Source organism: Petaurus breviceps, unplaced genomic scaffold (genome assembly GCF_028583685.1).
Source record: "Petaurus breviceps papuanus isolate PSGF00001 unplaced genomic scaffold, PetGlider_PUasm1.0 76, whole genome shotgun sequence".
In the NCBI taxonomy this organism is placed as follows: domain Eukaryota; kingdom Metazoa; phylum Chordata; class Mammalia; order Diprotodontia; family Petauridae; genus Petaurus; species Petaurus breviceps.
The window spans coordinates 46,512,835-46,536,125 of NW_027186473.1; the positions used below are offsets into that span (position 1 = coordinate 46,512,835).

The 23,291-nt window shown below is 38.3% G+C and overlaps 1 protein-coding gene and 1 long non-coding RNA gene across 2 annotated transcripts in view; one reads left to right on the forward strand and one right to left on the reverse strand.

Annotated features, from left to right (window-relative positions):
* Window positions 1-6,584, reverse strand: part of LOC138175113 (uncharacterized) — a 63,814-nt gene extending 57,230 nt beyond the window's left edge. The window contains exon 1 of the long non-coding RNA XR_011171882.1: window positions 6,482-6,584. This is a non-coding gene — a long non-coding RNA (uncharacterized lncRNA). The remainder of the gene's footprint in view (window positions 1-6,481) is intronic.
* Window positions 6,585-6,767: 183 nt separating this feature from the next.
* The window catches only part of USP38 (ubiquitin specific peptidase 38), a 36,893-nt gene continuing 20,369 nt past the window's right edge, over window positions 6,768-23,291 (forward strand). The window contains exons 1-6 of the mRNA XM_069105435.1: window positions 6,768-7,962; window positions 12,254-12,389; window positions 14,483-14,612; window positions 15,202-15,303; window positions 18,089-18,247; window positions 22,444-22,637. Of these exons, the coding sequence (XP_068961536.1) occupies window positions 7,281-7,962; window positions 12,254-12,389; window positions 14,483-14,612; window positions 15,202-15,303; window positions 18,089-18,247; window positions 22,444-22,637 (1,403 nt within the window). The 5' untranslated portion in view covers window positions 6,768-7,280. The remainder of the gene's footprint in view (window positions 7,963-12,253; window positions 12,390-14,482; window positions 14,613-15,201; window positions 15,304-18,088; window positions 18,248-22,443; window positions 22,638-23,291) is intronic.

A 23,291-nucleotide genomic window follows, 5' to 3' on the forward strand; every position in this document is an offset into this window, starting at 1 on the left:
GACCCACCCTGCAGCTACAACCTCCAGCTCATGCAGGCCTGGGCTGGGCTCCCAGAGCACTGCGCTGGCCGATTCCTGCTGGCCTACCAGGCTGTCCTCAGTGGGCGGTTAGCTTCTCTGTGTCATTTTGTGGGTTCTGCAGCTCCAAAGTTTGTTCAGAGTCCCCTTTTTACATTGATTGGGGAAGGTGAAAGCCAGAGCCACTTGGAGGTCCTGCTTCTACTCCACCATCTTGACTCCCCATTTAATCAGTTTTTCAAAGACTTTTAGATAGTACTGTATACACTGACTTTCTTATCCATTAGTCTTTTTTGCAACAACTTATCAACTTTCACTATTAATGTTATACATATTAAGAAATGATAAAGGGGATGGTTTCAGGGAAACTTGGGAAGAGGGTAGGAACCTGTGGAGAACTGATACAATATGAAGTGAGCAGGACCAAGAGAACAATTTATACTACAACAACATTACAGAAATAAACAAATGGGAAAGACTTAACTCTGATCAATACAATGATCAGGCATGATTCCAAAGGACCTCTGATGAATGCTACCCATTGCATGGCAGAGAGCTGATAGACTACATATGCAGAATGAAATACGTAGTTTTGGATGTGGTAAATATGGGAATTTTACTTGATTATTCATATTTGTTATGTGGCTTTTTTTTCTTTTTCTTTCAGTTTGTGTAGGGGGGAGGGTGGTTTGGAGGAAGAAAAAAATAAATGTTGATTGAAAAAAATTTAATTTTGAAAAATGTCACTATTAGATAAATAGCATCTATCTAAAACCATCAGCAAGCATTATCTACAACAAAGATAAGCTAGAAGCATTCCCAATAAGATTAGGGGTAAGGCAAGAATGCCAATTATCACCACTATTATTCAATATCATATTAGAAATGCTAGCTACAATAGTAAGAGGGAGAAAAAAAGAAATTAAAGGAATTAGAATAGGCAATGAGGAAACAGTTATCATTCTTTGCAGATATAATGGTATACTTAGAGAATCCTAGAGAATTAACTGAAAAACTAGTTGAAATAATTTACAAATTCAGCAAAATTGCAGGATATAAAGTAAACCCATATAAATCATCAACATTTCTATATATTACCAACAAAGTCCAGAAAAAAAGAAAAAGAAATTACGTTTAAAATAACTGTAGGTAATATAAAATATTTGAGAGTCTACCTGCCAAGAAAAACTCAGGAACTATAATAACACAATTACAAAACACTGTTCACTAAATAAAATCAGTTATAAACATTTGGAGAAATATTAATTGCTAATGGGTAGACCAAGTCAATATAATAAAAATTACAATTCTACCTAAATTACCTATTCAGTGTCATACCAGTCAAACTAAAAAAAAAATTATTTTATAGAACTATAAAAAAAAATAAAATTCATCTAGAAGAACAAAAGATCAAGAATATCAAGGGAATCAACGAAAAAAATGCATAGGAAGGTAGCCTAGCAGTACCAGATCTCAAACTGTATTACAAAGCAGTAATCATCAAAACTGGTACTGGTAAATAATATATAGAAATAGAGTGGTAGAGCAGTGGAATAAATTAGGTATGCAATACACAGTAATAAATGACCATAATAATCTAATGCTTGATAAATACAAATATCTAAGATCTGGGGACAAAAACTCACTAGTTGACAAAAATTGCTGGGAAAACTGGAAAGCAATTTGGCAAAACTAGTTATAGACAAACATCTCACACTGTATATCAAGATAAAGTCAAAATAAAGTATATCAAGATAAAAGTCATCATTTAGATACAAAGGGTGATATAAGCAAATCAGGGAAGCAGGGAATATCTTATCTGTCAGATCTATGGCTAAGAGAAGAATTTATGACAAAACAAGAGATAGCATACTGAAAGGAAAATGGATAATTTTGATTACATTACATTAAAAAGGTTTTGCACAAACAAATCCAATGAGTCAAAATTAGAAGAAAAGCAGAAAACTGGGCAGGATTTTACAGTAAGCACTCAAACCTTCTCCCAGTCAAGAGGCAGTTTTTTGTAAAGCAATAGAATCAGGCAGAATTCCTAATGAATCTGCACCTTGATGGGGGTAAGATTAATACTTATATACAAAAAAGGGAACAGCAAAAAGATCTGGATGGGATCAAGGAGTGGTAAATAGCCAGGAGGGGGCCCTGGACTGGGTGGAGAGCCACTGTGAAAGGGCTGTTAAAACGATTATTAAGTATCTATATTTGGCCTATTGGGATAGGCCAAATGCCTAGGGCATGACACCAGGGACTAGTTGTGTGGGAAAATTCAAGGAGTGGATAGCTGAAATGTATGGGAAAATTCAGGTCCCATCAGACCTATATGTACAAACATTTATAGCAGCTTTTCTGTAGTGGCACAGGAATTGGAAATCAAGGATATGCCCCTCTGTGGAAAGCCAAAATATTTGATTCAGCACTCAATTATGAGGGGAGCCTAGGAGGCCTGATCCAGAACTCAGATAAAAATCTTGACAATGTGCTTTAAAAGGGGTCCCTTTGAGATGTGGTATTTTGTTAAGCTTGCTCCTGGGTCCTTTGATATGGGCTACACTTAAAAAAATGTTATTTGAGTTTTGAGATCAAAGGCTGTACCACAAGACTTTAGGTACCTAGATAACAAATTCTTATTTAATTATCCATTCTGTGCTACTTCCATGATATGACAGACTAAGATAATGATAAGAAAACTTGAGTCCTATTCCTTTGTCTTCTTTGCTCTATAAAAACCTTGTCCTAAGAATCAATAAACGGAGTTTGAAGTTCTTCCTTGAGCTACCCACATGGCCTGGTCATTTCTTATTCACTATACTTAGTGCTGGACACTGAGCAGCCGCCGGCACCCATAAACTGAGAAATGGCTTAACAAGTTATGATATATGATTGTAATGCAATATTATCATGCTATAAGAAACGATGAGGGGGATGGTTTCATGAAAACCTGAGAAGACTTACATAAACTGATACAAAGTGAAACAAACAGAACTAGCACATTGTACAGAGTACCAGCAATATTGTACTGATGATCAACTGTGAATGACTTAGCTATTCTCAACAATACAATTATCCAAGACAATTCCTAAGGACTTAAGATGAAAAATGCTATCTACCTCCAGAGAAAGAACTGATAGAGTCTAAATGCAGACTGAAACACTTTTTACTTTATTTTTCCTGAGATTTTTTTTTTGGTCTATGTTTTCTTTTACAACATGGCCAATATGGAAATAAGTTTTACATGACTGAACATGTATAATCTATATCAAATTGCTTGTCTTCTCAAGAAAAGGAAAGGAAAAGGGAAGGAGAAAGGATTTGGAATTCAAAATTTAAAAAAAAAACCGTTAAATATTGTTTTTACATGCAATTGGAAAAAAATGAAATAATTTTTTAAAAATCTATTAGCCTGGGGGAGGGAAGATTGTAAGTTGTAAGAGGCCTGGTACAATAAGATTTATTTTTGCATTATATTGCATATCCTTTACTTAGACATACCAGGGGCATTCTGGTATAGTAAAAGCCCTGGATCAAAAGAGAACAGGTACTGTATTGCTGCTTTGATACTGTATTGCTGCTTTGACAGTAATTGTGTGACCTTCAATAAGGCAAACTTTAATTTTCCAAACTTCAAATTTCTTCAGCTTGTAAAATATACATAACATGTTTATCAACTTCATGAGGCAATTGTGAGGAAATATTTTTGTAAATCTTGAAAGTGTTACTGAAAGTCTGGGAACCCCAAAACTGAAGGGCAAAAGGTATGGGTCCTGCCTCAAAAAAATTCAACTCAAGCCTTTTTCAGAGACAAGGTTTATTAGATCACTGGTTGGGTAGGTGTGATTTCTAGCGAGTCTTCGCTATTGGCCAGATTTTAAGAATCTGAGCAATTTACTGGGGGGCAAGATGGACCTTATATACAGAAAGACTGTGGGAAGTTCTGGATGTGATCGAGGAGGGTCCAAGTGAAGAAGTTACCCATAAAGAGGGTTAGGGTTGCTCTGGAGACCCCAAAATACCAACAAGCCAGGTCCTGCCTAATGAATTCGACTCGTCTTCTATCAGCCAAATAAAAGTTTATTAAAGGTTCGCTTGCATTAGACATAGAGTAAGCCTGTGCCAGATCATTCTATGGCAATCTCACAAACATGGAGACAAGATGGGGTCTTATATACAGAAGGCTGTGGGAGAAATCTAGGGGTGGTCTAAGGAGGAGTTTGGGGAGGGTCTTCAGGAGGAGTTAATGAGGTCAATGAGTGATTAAGCATGGGAAGTCAATGGGGGCCACCAGGAGACCAGACAATGGTGTGCTAGGCCATTTCAAGGGTGGATTGACACTTTGATAGGATCAAGGGTGGGAAGTCTAGTAACAGAGATAGGCTCAAGGGTGGGAAGTCTAGTAAGGAGGCTCAGCCACCAAGTAAGGCTTATTGCCTCATGCAAATGCCATCAATTGGGATGATTTAATCAAATAGTCTGGGGGTGACTGAGAGGTAACAGAGAAGGGGTCTAGATGGAATTAAAGGTGGAAAGTGGCCTAGGGGGAATCTGGAGGTGACAGACAAGGAAGGACTTGGCTAGGTTAGAGGTAACAGATAATTGGAAATTGGGGCAGGATAAAGCCACAAAGTAAGGACAGTAGAAAGGATTATTGACTGGATAATTGCCTCAGGCAAACACCAGAGACTTTGTTTCAGAGCTTTGGGGTCCCTTTAGGAGTCCAGTGCAAATCCCATTCTCCTCAAAGCTACTAAGGATAACTATGTTGGGGGACCAGGGTATAGGGGGGAACAAGAAAGTAAAAGCAGCAAAACGGGACGGTGGACTAACATTAGATAGTATAATGATAATAGCTATCATTTATGTAATTAAAGGATTGGAAGAGGGGGGTTACTTTCAGAAACTTGTGATTTTATTACCTTTCACACTTTCCTCTAGATTAGGGGCTCTTAACCTGTTGTTGGAGCATTGGTAATACATTTTCAAAGCTATTTCAATACAATTTATTTCCTTTGTCTTTTCTGTAACAAGATATTTTGAGGTTTACAAGCTAGATTTCTTTCTTAAGGACCATGCTTTAAACCCAAATCACTCTGGCTGTCACAAATTGGCCAACAACAGGTCGAAGGTCAAACCTTATTTGATCTTTGTTAGGACCCTGATTGACTCAGAGTGAATGTAAATAAGAATTGGCCAGAATTTTTGGCCAGAAACCTTGAGTGTCTTCTCCTCCTACTTTTTTTTTTTCTGGACTACTTTAAAGAGGTCACTCTTGGCCACATATTTTTTACCTACTCTTGATTACTGAATGGGAGTTGCCTCAAACTGAGACCTGCTAAAGACCTTAGCTTTAAAAGGCCAAGATCTTCCACCACATCTGGGGCCATCTCCATTCGTCTCATGGCATCACCTCCCTGATGTCTTGGTCTTCAAGAAGGAAAGACAAACAACTCTGTAATCCCATGTATTTTTTATATGCACATAAAAAACATTCTGAGAAGGGATGCATAAGCTTCGTTCCACTGGCAAAGGCCTTGCGAACTCAAGAGTTAATCTAGAGGAACAAATCTACAATTTATAGTTTTAGAGAATGGGGGGGGGGGTGGCCTTCGGGAGAGGTTAGGATGAGCTGTTCTTGGTCGGACAACTAGCGTTATTTGGGAGAAGGCTGGTTCCGGGAAGGCTTTACCCATGCACAGCTGTGGTTCAGTCTTACCCACATTTAATAAAGGAGGAAACATTCAGCAACCTCCCCCTAGAGGGCTTAAGTGCATCCCTGAGACCCCGTCAAAGCTCAACGCGAAGCAAGCCGAGGTTCTGCAAAGTACTTACGGTTTGAACCTCGACAATTCTGGGGGTTCGGTGCCCCAGCAGTGTCCCGCCCCACCCCGGGCAGGAGGGGAGGCGGCGGCAGAAAGGTGTGGAGACCTAACAATGAGGGTAGGCGTCCTCACCTGTAACATTTTATAAAGCGCTTCAGGCAAAATTTATCAGAGGAGCAAGTGAGATAATAAACCGGCCCTCATACCCCCATTTTACAGACGAAAAAATTAAGACTGGCATAGAGTGACTAGCTGCTCCGGGCCCCACGGAACTTGAAGTCGGGTCTATTCATTCGGGGCTCCCCGGGAAGGAGGGAAGAGAAGGGCCTAAAGGTCAGGCACAGAGCCCGGCCCAGAAGGGGAATGAGCCCCAAAGAAAAGGAGGAAGGGGGTCGAGGAAGGCGATCAACTCGCCTCACAGACAGTCAGCCAGGAAGCTAAGAGTAGGGAGAACAGCGCAGGGCAAGGAAAGAGTGCGGCCACGCACGCGCAGAAAGAAGGAATGATGGCGGGGAGGGAAGAGTGTGCGGGGAAACAACAGCCTCTAGGCGGCCGGAAGTGGAGGCGCTGAGGCACTTCCCCCCCCCCCCCCCCCCCCCGCGACCGTTCCCGCAGACTGTTTTTCGTCTGACCTCTTCTTCCCACCACGGTCGCCTGTGACTGGACAGAACCTCCCCGGTGATGACAGAGGCTACGTCGCCGCGTAACTGTGCTTGAGGGGAGGGGAAATTAAGTGGGGGAGGAGGCCGCGGCTGCGCATTAATTGGCAGGAGAGGGGAGGGGAGGGGAGGGGAGGAGAGGGGAAGGGGGAGGTCCAAGGAAGGGGCGGGGGCCCCCGCCCCGCCCATCTCAGGCCAAAGAAGGGGCGTGGCCTCCTCCTTCACTTCCAACTGACCCACATTTCCCCCACTTCCTGTTTGGAGCTACTTCTGTATCCGGGGTCAACAGGGTACAGTCTCTTTCCTCGCTAGTTCCCGGTCCGGCTTTCTCTTTTCGTCGTCCTAGAGCTCGCCCCGACCTTCTCCTAACCTCGGTGGTCCGGGGAGAAGACTGAAGACCTTTTCTCCTTCTTGGGCTCCGGGACCCCCGCCGCTGCTCCACGACCGGCGCCCATGGTGAGGGCGGCCGCTGGCCCGGGACAGCGGCGAGCTTCTGCTACGGAGGAGGCGGCGTTGGCGGGTATCGGGCCTCGGGTGCCTCGGCGACAGCAGAGCCGACGGAGCGGGGCGTTGGCTGCTCTGGTGTGGGCTCCGTCCGGTCCTGGGCGGCCCCCCGCACGCGCTCCCCCTCGGATGGGCCCGCCTGCCCCATAGATGTTGCTGCTGAGGCGGCGGCGGCGGTGGCCGGTCCAGCTGCTGCCCCCCCTGGCCTCTGCCCCGCTCCTCTCGTCCTCTCTGCTGCCGCCCCCTCTCCCGTGCCGCCCCCGCCGCCATGGACAAGATCCTGGAGGGCCTGGTGAGCTCGTCACACCCGCTGCCGCTCAAGAGGGTGATCGTACGCAAGGTGGTGGAGTCGGCCGAGAACTGGCTGGACGAGGCACAGTGCGAGGCCATGTTTGGCTTGACGACGAGGCTCATTCTGGAGGGCCAAGACCCCTTTCAAAGGCAGGTGGGACACCAGGTGCTGGAGGCCTACGCCCGCTACCACCGATCGGAGTTCGAGAGCTTCTTCAACAAGAGTTTTGTGCTGGGCCTCCTGCAGCGCGGGTACCGCACGTTGGACAGGAAGGACGTGGCCATCCTGGACTACATCCACAATGGGCTCAAGCTGATCATGAGCTGCCCCTCCGTGCTGGACCTGTTCAGCCTGCTGCAGGTGGAGGTCCTGCGAATGGTGTGCGAAAGGCCCGAACCGGCGCTGTGTGCGCGGCTCAGCGACCTCCTGAGCGACTTCGTGCAGTGCATCCCCAAGGGGAAGCTGTCTGTGGCCTTCTGCCAGCAGCTGGTCCGGACGATAGGCCACTTTCAGTGTGTGTCCACCCAGGAGAAGGAGCTGCGGGAGTATGTCGCACAGGTGACCAAAGTAAGCAACTTGCTGCAGAATATTTGGAAGGCTGAACCCTCCACACTGCTGCCTTCCCTGCAAGAAGTGTTTGCAAGTATCTCTTCCACTGGTAAGGAGTTTTTTTGTAATTTCCTATCGTAACTGTGTATCAGGAGCTCCATAAATAAAATTAACCCCTTACCCCCTTCAAGAAAACAAAACAACTACTCACAAACTTACTGGTCGGTAACCACGTCCAAAGATTTGTTAAAGTCTTATTTTCTTCTGGTCACCCTGTGCTTAATAAATACCCTAAAAGCAATATTTGCTCAACATTCGGTTAGAGGGCACAACGTACCAACCCTGCTGAACCTGGGAGATAAGGAAGATTAATATGTCCTTTTTGAGCTTAGATTATAGTTGGAGGTGGGGAGTATGAAAACAAGGATAAAAATGCTGTAATTATCATAACAGAAAAGTAGGAAGAATGCCTTATTATATAGTACAGGTAAAATAGTTTTAGAGGTTCGACAGAGAAATCCAAATCCCATTTGAAATGGTCTTCAGGGATAGATAGGATTTCCGCTGGTGGAGATGTGACATTCAGGGCATTTCAGGCAAGAAGTGTATAAACAAATTTGGGTACTGGGAAAGTTCTTGAGACATAAGAGAGGACTCTGCAGGTGTATAGGGAAGGGAGTGGAAAATGAAAACTGGAAAGATAAAATAGGGCCATATTATGGAAGGCTTTGATGTCTCTCAGCTACCAGCATATTTACTGCCTGTCCCCCATAATCTAGAATAAATGCCCTTCCCCATCTCTGCCTCCTGACTTTCTCTGCTTACTTCAAGTCCCATCTAAAATCCCACCTTCTAGAAACCTTTCCAAATCCATCTTAATTCCAATGCCTTCCCTCTACTGACCATTATCTTTGTATCTTGTATGTAGCTTATTTCTATATGTATTTGTTTCTGTGTTGTCTCCCCTATTACATTTGAGCTCCTCTGGGGCAAAAACTGCCTTTTGCTCTTTTTTATACCCATCACGTAGCACAGTGCCTGGCACATAGTAAGCACTTAATATAATTTTCATTAACTGACTGGTAAGAAAAGAGTCAAGAGGAATAAATTTTAAGGCTAGGTGACTTAAGGAGGAGTGTGGTGGTAGGCTGAACAAAAACTGGGAAATAAGAAGCTGGAGGTGATTGGTGGAAGGTGAGTTTTATTTTAGAATAAGTTTTAAAACTACTAGGTTATAGAAGCATAAATTTAGAGCTGCAAGATAACTTGGGTACCATGAATCTAGTTGGCCTCACTTTACAATCCAAAAACTCTTGAGTCCCAGAGAGGTAAATAGATTTACCCAACATCATACAGGTAGTGACTCAACCCAGGTTCCCTGACTGTCAGTGGTGTGTCTATTGTTCCATGCTACCCTCTACCAAGAAAACTAGTAACACTGATCAGGCCTCTTTACTACTTTGCTCAAGTTATTTATAAGCTGCTTTGAAGATGAAGTTTTTTCCTAATTATTAATGACTCATTATAACCAAAGGGTAAACATTATAGCTAACTTGATTGCCGTAATGTAATATGTCATATTTCTGTGAGTTCCCTAGAATTTCCAGAAAGTAATTTGTCTCCTTACTCAAGCTGTAACTAATATTTTTGTTCCTATCCATTGCAATTTTTGTTCTCTAATTTATAGGAGGGGAGAATAAGATTAAGAATGTGTAATGATGGGCGTTTAGAAATATAAATACTTGTTCTTTGGGGTGAATTCTAAAGAACAGTTTCGACAAGGCAATGTGCAAGGAAAATAGGCCTTATTGGGACCCTAGACTTCATCAGGAAATCTCTCACCTATAACTCTTCATTTCTTATTCTGACTTGGTATTTCCTGATCTGGAGGTGTCCCAACATTAAATTACCTTTGTTCTCCACACCCAGTCTACACACTGCCTTTTGATATGTCATTTAACTGTAATTATATACCCTAATTATACCAGTCATGGCTTTTCTGTCTTGTCATCCCCCTCTGCTCAAAAACTTTCAATAATTTCCCATTGCTTACTCAATAAAATTTAATTTCATAGCCTGATGTTTAAGGCCCTTCTTGCAGTGGCCTCATTCTACCTTTTTAACTTTATACCCCCTAGCCCTCAATTTAAACTCATTCCTAGATTATTCCTCAAACTTTCTAACCTGGTGAATTTACTTAGGATCTAAACTCCTTTGGAGTGCCTTCCAGTGAAATCTTACCCATTCTTAAGTATTTTTCCTTAATTAAAAGGAAGGATTCAGTTTTTAAGTAGGAAAGTAGGTGTTTCCAGATAGGACTGACATAAAAACAAGTCATTAGCAAAACTTGGTGAAATGCAGCCTTCCTTGCCTTCCATCTTAGCTGATTACCTCCCAGTGGAATATGATCTCTTCACCAGACCTCCCTGAACTTATCATTCATTGCCTCCTTTGTAGCCCTTGATCATTCTGTTTTGATTAAAGTAATTATTCCTACTTTGGGTAGATTAATTATTCCTATACTCTTATCTTCCTATTAGTTTGTATAAATTCCTTGAAAACAAAGGACCATATATTTATTAATCTTTGTATCCTAAACATAATGACAGACCATGTCAATCAATTTATTGATGAATTTCTTTTGTGGTTTGTAGAGATAAAGCTGCTAAGAAGAATGCGCTATAGGTTGACATCCTAAATCAACTTTCATTGACTAATAGACATGGGGTCTGCCTAAAGGCTTAGCTCCCCTCAAATCATACTACTTGATCAATCAGAACTGTAATAATCATCTATATCTACTTAAAATACTTTATCACCACTTACCTGGTAAGAAAAAAATGGGATGTTAGAATTTTATGAAAGGTAATGTTATATTTCATGCTACATGTTATACCTGTTCAGTCGTTTTTAGTCATACCTGGCTCTCTGTGACCCCGTTTTTTGGCAAAGATACTGGAGTGGTTTACTATTTCCTTCTCTAACTTATTTTATAGATGAGGAAAATGAGGCAAAGAAGAATAAATGACTTGCCCAGGGTCACACAGCTAGTGTCTGAAGCCATATTTGAACTCAGATCTTCCTGATTCCAGACCTGGGCTCTCTCCACTTCTCCTTTAGCATAAATACTAATTAAGACTGTCAAGCTTTCTCAAAGTATTTTCAGATTACCATTTTAATCCATACATGTCATTGTAACTTTGTTAGTATTCTGTTATAAATTGAGCAATTTATCTAATGCACTAATGTTTGCCTCTTTCCTTTTATCTTGCTTTTTGTCTTAATGGATATGATAAAAGTAATTTTTCACCTCTTAATGTAACAATATGAACTAATATACCTGGCATTTATAGTTTATAAAGTTTTTGTTTGATGCTCACTACAAGTGCCCTGTGAAAACTATCTCAAGTAGTATTTTTCTAATAAGAAAACTCATGCTGAGAGAATTTGAAACTTTACCCCCTGTTTTCATTTAAATATTGAGTGGTAGAGTAGGAATGATTCAAACCCATTGGCAGTATTTATTGACTAGGTTCATTTAATAGGTGTAAGTTACTTTGAAATAAAGTGTCAAATGACTAACTGTGTACCACTTTGTTATAAACCATAACAAACACACATGTGGAAAATAAGCATTATAGCTCCTACTATGTGCCAGACATTGGGCTAAGAGGGGGTTTTTGTTTTTAAATAAATATCTTACTGGATCTTACCAACAACCATGAGAAGTGGGTACTATTATAAATACATTCATATTTTACAGTTGAGGAAACTGGCAAACAAGTGACTTGCCTAGGTGCATTCCTGAGGGCTGGATTGGAATTCAGGTTGTAGTCTTCCTGACTACAAGCCCATTTCTCTCTTTGCATTGTATCACTAGCTGTTTCTGGTTATTAAAGATATATTATGTAAATATAAATTTTAGCACCACATATGATAATGAACAAAAAGATAACCTTGATATTTAAAATAAGATGTTCCAGACTTTTGACTATCTAATGCATGGATGTGCATAAGATGTACTTTAAGAATATATAAACAGGGCGGGGGGCGCATACGCACGGTGGGGGGGAATGCCGTAGGTGGCATAGTGAATAGAGCACTGGCCGTGGAGTCAGGAGGACCTGAGTCAAATCCGACCTCAGACACTTGACATAGTTACTAGCCGTGTGACTTTGGGCAAGTCACTTAATCCCAATTGCCCTCCAAAAAAAAAGCCAAAAAAAAAGAATATATAAGCCACCATTTTCCTCCTTTTACTATTGTTAAAGGATGTCTTTGGGATATAGCAAAACAACATTTTATGTTGTAATTTATATTCTCTTAATTTTATGTTTCTAATAATGTTCCATATTCCTCAGTGTTTATTTGAACTTTCTTGTTGTATGTTTTTTAAACAGATGCTTCATTTGAACCCTCTGTTGCCTTGGCAAGTCTTGTGCAGCATATTCCACTGCAGATGATTACAGTTCTCATCAGGAGCCTTACCACGGATCCAAATGTAAAAGATGCAAGCATGACTCAAGCTCTGTGCAGGTATTTATTTCATGTTATTATATTGATGATGATTGTAGATTTGGAAGCAAGAGACATTTTTAATTAAAATACAGAATTTTCAGAAATCACTGCAATGAATAGTCTAACGCTTATAACTCAAGTAGATTTTGCTACCAAACCCACTTTTAGTTTTTTAAACAAAATAACAAGATTATAAGACAGTCTTGTTTTCATACTTTGTTTATGTATTTATTTGTTTTCAACATTCATTTCCACAAGATTTTGAGTTACAAATTTTCATACTTTAAAGTCATAACAGTACAAAGTGCTATATACATTGTATTCTCATAAAGCTAACCCCTTCTCTCTCTACTCTACAGACTCTCCCTTCCCCAAACTTAGCTCCTCTACCTAACCAGAATTTTAGATTTTCTTACTTGTTTCTTCTTTTCCATCTTCACACATTTTGGTCTCTGTTTAAAAGACTTTTGTCTGAATTCTTTCTTTATTAGCTTTCATTCTGTCTTCTTCCTGTCACTATCAGCTTTAAATGAATTAGCCTGCCCCTGATGCCTTCATTTTCTGGCTACCTTTTCTTTTCCCTCCTTAACCTCGTTCATCACTATTCTCTCCTTCTTCCCTCCCCCTTCCCACTGGTAAAACTTAAGCTTCTTAAGGCAGAGATTGTTTTTGTTCTTGTCTTTGAATACGTAGCACCTAGTATATATAATACCTGACTTGTTGATTGAATGAATACTATACCAAAATTATATTCTCAGTGACTTTTTCCTGCTCTCATTCACTTTGGCATTCTGTAAATGTTAACACTACTGGAAACTTGTACCTCTTTTCCTTAAATTTAGTTTCTTTGGTTCTTCCTTTCTGGCTCTCAAGATTAGCCTTTAGCTCTTTTTTCCTTTCTTTAAAAAAATTTGAGAGGGGCAGGTAGGTGGCTCAGTTGAATAGAGCACGGGCCCTGGAGTCAGGAGGACCTGAGTTCAAATCCGACCTCAGACACTTAACACACACACACACAAAACTAGCCATGTGACCTTGGGCAAGTTACTTAACCCTAATTGCCCTACCTTCCCCCTTCCAAAAAAAGGCAAAACAAAAATTTTTTTTTTTGAATTGAGGAAAATATACTAACATCTAATTTCATTAATATAATGAAATAGTGTCAAGCTTACATAGAAACGGGGACACTGATAGATACATAAGAATCCTCACACGTCACATGTTGATTTTGTTAAATATTTCCCATTTACAATTTAATCTGTTCGAGGCCATAACTCCAGAGTTGACACTTCTGGTCAAGGGATCTTTCAACCAAGACTCCTTCAACCAATGCTGACTGACAAACACTCTATAGCATTCTTTTGTCAGATTGCTATATTATAAACTCCAAGAGGGGAGGGATTGTACCTTACTCATCTGTCTTATTTTTCACAGTGTCTCACTCATGGGCACTCACATATTTAGTCTATAGTCAGTAGACATTTATTAACCATTTACTGTGTGCCAGGCAATGCGCTAAAAATGCTAAAAGGAAAGACAGTACCTTCTAGATTGAGGTTTACTATCTAATTGGGAAGACAACACACAAAAGAAGGGTGAAAAGCAGATATACTTGGGGCTGGGGTATGGTGAAGAAATCAGAATTCCAAGATGAGGACATACAGACCTATGGATAATGAGGAGATGTCTGTCCTGTCTCTTCTCCTTAAATGCAAGAGTTTATGACTACCCTCTAATTGGAGGGGCAGACAGTATTGATGAGGTGTGAGTGATAACTCTGCTTGGATCTCACAAAATGATGAGATTTCCTGATGATGAGTGTACTGGGGGCATGGTGGAAAAGTCAGAGTCCAAAATGGGTGGGAAATTAAATGTCTGAGGAGACATTTGAATACTTGTTTTGAATGAGTAAATGGTTAATAATTCAGTTTCTTAAAAGCATGTTAGATGGAGAGGGAATTAGCTATCATCCAACAACCTACATTTTGTTATCTTAATCTTTTGTAAAAAAACAAAACAAATTAGTGCTCTGTATTGAAAGTCTTGCCGTTCCTGAGCAAAATACTTTAAAAAATATGCTTACAGGTTTTTTCTGATTTTCTTTTGTCTTTCAGAATGATCGATTGGTTATCTTGGCCTTTGGCACAGCATGTGGAGATGTGGGTGATTGCACTGCTAAAAGGACTGGCAGCAGTCCAGAAGTTTACTATTTTGATAGATGTTACTTTGCTCAAAATTGAATTGGTAGGTGAGATGGAAACCTTTAAATTTAGGGGATATAGTGAACAAATAAATGCTTTTGGCCTGTTTGGAAAGTGGGAGAGGGAGTGCTCATTAAAGGTATGTGAATATTCAGTTAATCAGTTTAGAGATATACTTGTTTATAAATTATTTGTGCATAATTAAGATAAAAGTACTTTAAAGGCCTTTTAAAAATATGATTTATCACTTGAATCATACATAGTAATGGCTCATATTTCTGTAGCTCTGTAATGTTTGGAAAGTGCTTTACATAGATATATAAAGACATAACTCTACTAAGGTTATGTAATAAGTATTTTGCTTGTATATTGCCTTAACTTATTTCTAGATAGCAGGCAGCGCTTTTCAGGTGTACTTAGACCACTGCAGAGTTGGGGTGGAGGGGAGGATTTCTAGATTATATTGAGTCTATCTCTCATTTCTCTTAGCTGCCAAGTGTAAAAATAAAGGTTATTTCAGAACTTTAGGAAGAAATTTTGGTAGCTTAAAATATCTTAGATGAGATAATTTTAACCATGTTCATGATTTTTTGAAAAAATGAAACAACAATTTGTTGTTGTTTTTTTTAAAGGTTTTTAATCGACTTTGGTTTCCTCTTGTGAGACCTGGTGCTCTTGCAGTTCTTTCCCACATGTTGCTTAGTTTTCAGCATTCTCCAGAGGCTTTCCATTTGGTAAGTTACTTTTCCATTTTATTTCTATGTGCTAAATTGTTTAAAAAATTTTTAGCTTAATTAAGTCAGGTTTTATATTCTCAATGAGGTTGTTTCACTATATTAGCAGCATGCTATTTAACATTACTTAGGGAATAAATAAGATACTAAACACTTGTAATCTAGGCAACTCATGTTCCAGTTCTACCTCTAACTCATGACCTCTCAGGGTCCCCTAGGGCAACTCTCTAGGATTTAAAAGTTACAAATAAGTTGCTATTTTCTGTTTGGAGGAAGTTTCCACCCAGGAATTCTCAGCATTTTTGTGGAATTACAGGTCTGGATTCTATTGTATTTTTTAATGGAGATTATACTACTTGAACTACCTGTGTCAAACCTGTGTCAGTGTAAAGAAAGTGCTTTGTAAAATATTAGAGTGCTGTAAATCTGGTTTAAAATTAAGAAATATTTTCAAATTGAAAGAGTAGAATTTTTTTTTTGCTGACCTTTTTTGTTGAATAGGTAGAATTCTTTCAAACACAAAACTTTTCATAAGACCTTGAAATAAAGAAATAACATGGAGTATACAATTGATTAAAAATAAGGCTCCTAAAAATTAAAGAATGATATGGAAAGAGTTTAACATCCTTCTTTCTGCCACTCTCCATCTGTGTCCTTTGCTTCAACTATTAGTTTCTAGAAAAAATTGCTTTTATTTGATTCTGCTATTTAGTCACCAAGCCTATAGAAGGTGACACTTCAGCTAAGTCTAGGCAGAAGTGAGGTTAGAGTGCATTATCCCTTATTTTGATGCTACTTTTATTCATTTTGGTTTGGAATGTTGAAAATTTTATAAATTTAAATAGACGGGGCAGGTAGGTGGCATAGAGCACCAGCCCTGGAGGCAGGAGGACCTGAGTTCAAATATGGCCTCAGAAACTTAACACTCACTAGCCGTGTGACCTTGGGCAAGTCACTTAACCCCAGTTGCCCTCCAAATAGCAAATAAATAAATAAATAAATAAATAAATTTAAATAGCAGATTACTTTTATTTTTAAAAATCAGCACCTGGACTAGAGGCAAGATTAAAGCAATTGAGGATTATTGAGCCTGGAGAAATGAATGAAATATGAGAAAAGTTTTTCAAGTAAATGAAGCAGTGCTGTAGGAATTATGAGAATGGACCATGGCCAAAAGAACCAATTGTATATAGAGTTTTGGTAGGGAGGAGAGTTGAAGGGTATGTTTTAGGTGGGAGTAGAATAACCACAGAGCTTTAGATTAATTTTTACTCTGAAAAAACTGTAGGCAGAAAGGTAACTCCCTAAGTAATTGTGCAGTAAGAAGAGGGTTTGGAGGAAACAGTTGTAGCAGCAAGCATCCCAGCCACACCAGGGTGGCTGCCAACACAGGTTCTTAGATCTGCTTTGTTAAAGGAAAGCAACTCAAAATGGGTTAACAAGGTTACTTTAATCAGTCAGATATGTATCGTTTACCTAGTTCAGGGGAAAAAGGTCAGCACCCCTAACTTCAGAGTATACAGACAGAATTATCAATCAAGTAGACAGAGAAACAGATCAAGCAGTTTTCCAAACTCTCCAACCATTACATCCATACCAAATCAACATCTGGGTTTTTCAAAGGGGGGCGGACTTTCAACCACGGCTTCCCAGAGTCTCATCTGATCAAATCACAGAACACTGAGCTCAAAGTGAACCCCAAAGCAAAGCCTCACATCAGGGGCTTCTCCTGGCTCAGAGAATGTAACAACCTTCTGGACCCACTGGCCAATCAAGAAGTATCTACTGAAAAACAAGCTTCCCACCCCAGGCTCCTGGTGCACTTTAGCCTAGAGGCAGGGAAGATCTTAAAAATTTACATTGTGTTACAACTGTTAAGTTGGGTATTTGCAAATAATTAGTTTTACCCCACTCAACCGAATGTTACCCATATCTGCTGAATACAGCAAACCATTTGCTGCAAAATTGAAATGGTTTCATTATTCAGAAAATCTCTCAGAAAAACTATTATAGTAGTTGTCATTGGAACCATCCTACCTAATCTTTGGTCTGTGTTGACTTTAGTGAACCCTGTCTATGCTGTGTACTGTCACTGGTTTTATCAGTTCTTTATGTCTTCTTCCTGAACCATGCATTTATTATTATAAATGGCGAAATTCTAACCCATTCCCTTAAATAATAGAAGTAAGTCTGTGACATAACAGGTTACAAAGACAAAAATGGTTCAAGTTACTAAATTACTTTTTATTCTTAAGAGTAGAGAGGCTTCTCTTAGAATAGCTATTGAACCTGTGCCATAACTGTATGTGTCCTGTATGGTTTCTTATTTCCAGGATTTTAAATTGTTATGGTTTACTATGTAATATAAAATTCCCATAAATAGAAAGCTTAAATCCACACTAGATGGAGCTCCAGACTAAATTTGGGCTTATCTTTTAGAAAATAGAATTCTTATTGAGATAGCTGATAAGTGAGACAAAAACTAAGGTTCCTTCCTCTTACAATATTTTCAGAATGGTAATGTTGACCCCTCACTATTTTAGAATTTAGTTTTTTATATATAGTTTATTTCTTAAGAGAATTACATGAAATTCTGTGTGACTCTTAAAGGCTAAAATATTTCCCAAATTTTGAGAGTACCAAGCTTTTAAAATATTGTAATATAAAATATTCAGAAAAGTATCTTATATGGCATTAAAATACAGTTTATTAGATAGGCTATTATCAGAGTTATCATCTTATAAGTACATTTCAAGTGACTTTTTTCTTTTTTTTCCCCCTTTAGATTGTTCCACATGTGGTTAACTTGGTTCACTCTTTTAGAACTGATGGCCTGCCTTCCAGTACAGCCTTCCTAGTTCAGTTAACAGAGCTGATACATTGTATGATGTACCATTATTCAGGATTTCCAGATCTTTATGAACCTATTCTGGAAGCCATCAAGGTACAGTGTGACATGAATGTGCAATAACATTGACATGTAAACAACTGAAATGGTGACAACTGTGAAGTGTCTTGAAAGGAAATAGGAAAGGTTAGCATTCAACATGATCATTAATACAATTTTTATGGACTGTATAAATTATCAGTATATTAATAATTATAAATAAATTAAAAGCAGTAATCTGCAGTATTAATGAAATGAGAGACTTAGCTCTCTTTTTATCCCTCCTGTTAGGAATTATTTGTGTATAGGTTTTTTATAAATTTCCTGAACTGGTTATAGAAGTCTGTGGTTCTGGCCTAGAAGGTAATTTAGCCTCTGTGATTAGATATTTGAAAGACAAAAAAAAAAAGATATGCTTATACTCCTTTAGATAAACCTTGTTTTTCTTTTAATGTAACCTGATTGCTAAATCATTTTTCATCACAGCTAAGTTTATAGGCATATGGATTCAATCATTAATTTTCTTTTGTATTCCTTCCCACTTATATCCTAACTTTATTCACAGGTTGGCTAATGGGTTTCCAGTTGAAGTCTTAATTCTCTTCCCATACTGAAACTCTTCTGAGTCGAAATAAAACATGGCTCTCTTTGTAGAGTCATTTATTTCTTGCTAGGTATTTCTGATTTAAATTTCAAAAGAAAACACAATGATCCAGAAAGTAGGACATGTCCCTATATGGACAACACAGAAACACCTTTAAAAAGTGATAGCATGGGGCAATTAGGTGGCATAGTGAATAGAGCACTGGCCCTGGAGTCAGGAGGACCCAAGTTCAAATCCAGCCTCAGACACTAAAGCTATCTTTATTTTTTTGCAGTGTGGGGAAGGCAGGGCAATTGGGGAGAAGTGACCAAAAAAATAAGATAGCTTTCATTTTCTTTCACATTACTGACTTTAATAGATCAGTATACTGTCTTGTGCTCTGTATTGTCTGCCAGTTAATAAATTAAAAAGCTAGATGTGACTCAGTTTATAACACATATAAGATTACAATCAATACACTGGTTTTTTAAAGGGAGAAAGTGTTGTGGTGTGAAAGAACACTTCATTTATATCAGTCTGAGTCATTCAATCTCTCTGAGGCTCACTTGCTTATTTGTTAAAAATGAGGATGAATGATACTTGTATTACCTTCCTCATGGTCTAATGAGGTGATTTTTAAAGTACTTTGGGGGGGGGGAATTGGGGTTAAGTGATTCACTGAGCCACCTAGCCGCCCCTAAAGTACTTTTTAATAAAAGCATTTTTAAAAATGGAGAATGCTGTCGGTAAAATCTCTGAGCTCTTCTGGCCAGGGCATCTATGTCACTATGTGTAGTATTGTCATATAGAACTGCATAGGAGCTTAAGTAATAACTATTCTTCAATAAAAATTTAACTTGTAGAATTTGTCATCTTGTGACCATATCTGATTACTTGTTGCTTACTTAGCCTTTATACCATCATTAATTTCTTTGGTTAGTTGCCAAACAGTAAAATTCATTAGCAGTTTTATGTTTTGATTGACCAGTGAAAATTTTATCCTGTATAGTAAAGTTTTCCTGGTGTAGATTGGTTGGTACATGACCATATAGTTATGTTCTCATATTTTTGGTTTGTAACTCTTGTTCATCAGAATAGCTTGTTTATGTGCTACATGTGTTTTTACCTACTTAAGAAGATAGGAATTCCTGTCTGTCTGTTTTTAACCAGTCAGATTGGAAAATATTTCCCAATTGTTTGGAAAACATTCTGACAGCTTCTATTTCTTTTTCTTTCTTTCTTTTCCTTTTTTTTCATATCCAACTATGCCTACTCAAGATAGAATAGAAACTGGATCACTATACAGCAGTGCCTTCCTCTTTTAGTGATAGGGGGTAAGTCAGGCAAGGCAGCATTTATTCTGCAAACAAAACCATCAGAAAATAAAATCAATTTGTTAAACTGGAAACAATAAGGCTTTGTTTATACCTTGTAAAATCAATTTGTTAAACTAAAACAATGAGGCTTTGTTTGTAAGTTGTTAGAACCCAACTAATGGTGTGCTTTGGATTTGTATGATCTCTAAAGCCTCCTGGTAACTTTTAGATTTGTGTTTTTCAGTCACCAATAGAAGAAAGTCCTGATAATTGCTTCAGCAAATAAGAGTTCAGGAATGGATTCAAGCCCTACCTATGACATTTACTGTTTGTACCCCTGAGCAAGTACCTTAACCTCTCAGGCAACTCTTTTAAGATTGCAACTTAAGGGGCGGCCAAGTAGCACAGCTAGTAAGATCACTGGCCCCAGTGTCGGGATGACCTGGGGGATTGAATCCGGGCTCAGATACTTAGCACCACACCCAGGAATAACTGTCTGTATAACCTTGAGCAAGTTACTTAACCCCAATTGCTTAAAAAAAAAAAAAGATTGCAACTTAAAAAAGCAGTTTACAGATCTGCCCTGGCAGAGGGAATTTTCTTACCAGAAGTTCTCTAAACCAATAATATATGTCCAGATTTTTTTTTTAAGTACGAGGTACTGTGCCTCATTGTTATATTATAGCACATTTGCAGTTTTTGTAAATAAATTTTTTAAAAAGTACTACACGAAGCAATACAAAGAACAGTAGAACCAGAGCTATTAGTACACAAGACTATTAAGTACACAAAATAGTTCATTAGGGATCGTGGAAATAAAAAGGATAATTTTATTACTACTTTGTTAAAGTAAAGATCTACATCTTGTGAATTAAAAGAAATCCATAAATAGAAATTGATGGGAATGTGACTTCTTAAAAATTATGAGAATCATAATATCCTGTAAGTTTGGGGATATTTCTAAAAATGCTCTATTTTTAAAAATTATATAATATCCTGTAAGTTTGGGGATATTTCTAAAAATGCTCTATTTTTAAAAATTATTCATATCCTGTTCTCTTAACTTTTTTTTTTTTGCTTTTTGGAGGGCATTTGGGGTTAAGTGACTTGCCCAAGGTCACACGGCTAGTTTTTGTGTTCCGTGTCTGAGGCTGGATTTGAAGTCAGGTCCTCCTGACTCCTGGGCCAATGCTCTATTCACTGTGCCACCTAGCCACCCCCCATACTAACATTTTTGCGTAACATTTCAGAAGAAATATCTTTTTGTGTCTCTGATGGTAACTTGTTCCAAAATTAAGACTTTGCTCTTAATAATCGAAGTTGTGTTGTCGCCTTATGACAGATTGCCACATACAAGAAATTTTAGTACTTTTCTGAAATCCAATTTAAAACTTGAATAAACTTAGAAGAAACCTCATGTGGTCATTGTACTTTAAGAGTAAAGTAGAAATTAGCTGTCAATGCAAAACTAAGAAAAGGAAATCAGTTCATGAAATCAGATTAAGTTCTTACCTTCCTAAAGTTTATGTAGCTGGTGATTACAGTTTTGGGAAAGTCTTGCTTCCACCCACTTCCCTTACTTATTTTTCCTTTGGTTCCTCCTCATACTTCACTTATCCATCAACTTATTTCAGGTCTTTCCTTGAAAATTTTCTCAACTGCATCATAGACTCTGGATGGGAAATAACTTTATCTCTTTAAAGAACAGTGACTTTTCTACAGAACTAAGAAACTGAAATGGAGTTATTTTAGGTAAAATATAAAATTTGGCTTGCTAAATATATGTACAACTATGTATCTAGATGTTCCTTTTGGCCCCAAACCAGTTTGCACGTATAATTATGGTGTGAATATTGAGAACATAAAATAGTGTGTATAAATGAACATATTACATTAAAGGGGCTGTAGATTAATTTTTTTTTAGCTTAATTTATTTGTGTTTTGGCTTAGTTCATTTTTCCATCTTGTAAAAACACTACAGCATATTTTCTAACCTCAAAATTTTATGTTCATAAAAGTTTGACTTATAGGGCACAGTTCAGAAGTGACCATTTTATATTTTTTTATACATATATATATACACATTCCTTGTAGTAGCATTAAAGTTAATAATCTAACGAGAGGAAGATTTATTTTGGCTCTGATATAAAAAGTCTTTGACTAGCCAGACCGTTTTACTGTCTGATTTCAAAGCCATATAACCCTAGGTTGTGAAAGTAGGGAATGACAGGTGAAGAAAATTTAATTGTAACTAGAAACCTACTGTGCTGTATGACAGTACTGGTTAATTCAAAAGCAAAACATAGTACATTAAACTTTTTTCCCCTTGTCTTTTTTCTTTTAATGATCTGCAGGATTTTCCTAAACCCAGTGAAGAGAAGATTAAATTGATCCTCAATCAAAGTGCCTGGACTTCTCAGTCTAATTCCTTGGCATCTTGTTTGTCTAGACTTTCTGGAAAATCTGAAACTGGGAAAACTGGTCTGATAAACCTAGGAAATACTTGTTATATGAACAGTGTGATACAGGCACTGTTCATGGCCACAGAGTAAGTTTAAACTTAAGAATGTTTTATATATTGAACAAACATTTGTCAAACCCTGGGATATGAAAAGCATTGTGTTACATGCTAGGGAAAATACAAAGTCAAAAAAGTCTTGGCCTCCCTCCTTGAGGAACTCAATCTAGTCGAAAAACGAACACGTACCAACAGCTAATTAGTGTTTATTAAGCTGTTATCTCCTGGGTGATAGAGGTACAAGAGAAAGTTTCTACCCTCAAGGAATTTACATTTCATATATGTATATATATAATATGTAATGAGCATAAATCCCATAAAAAGCTTCAGAGAGTACTATAATGAAGTTCATTTATGATTTTGACAGGATTAGGAAAGGGATCATGAAAGAGTTGGGATTTGAGCTGGAAAGACTGGATTTTAACAGAGATTGGGTTATTACAGGTATAAACAAAATCTATCAGGATACTGTTCCATGTTGTTGGAACAATAAGTTCTACAGTTTGGTATATGGATTAGTTGGAGAGAAGGCTGGATATGACTGGAAAGGTTCTTGGATGACACACCAAAGAGTCTGAACTTAGGGAATCACTGATGAATGTTTCTGAGTGAATGTATTAAAAATTGCAACATTAGAAAGATTAATAGCAACAGAAATAAGAAAAAAACAACTTTCCTACATCT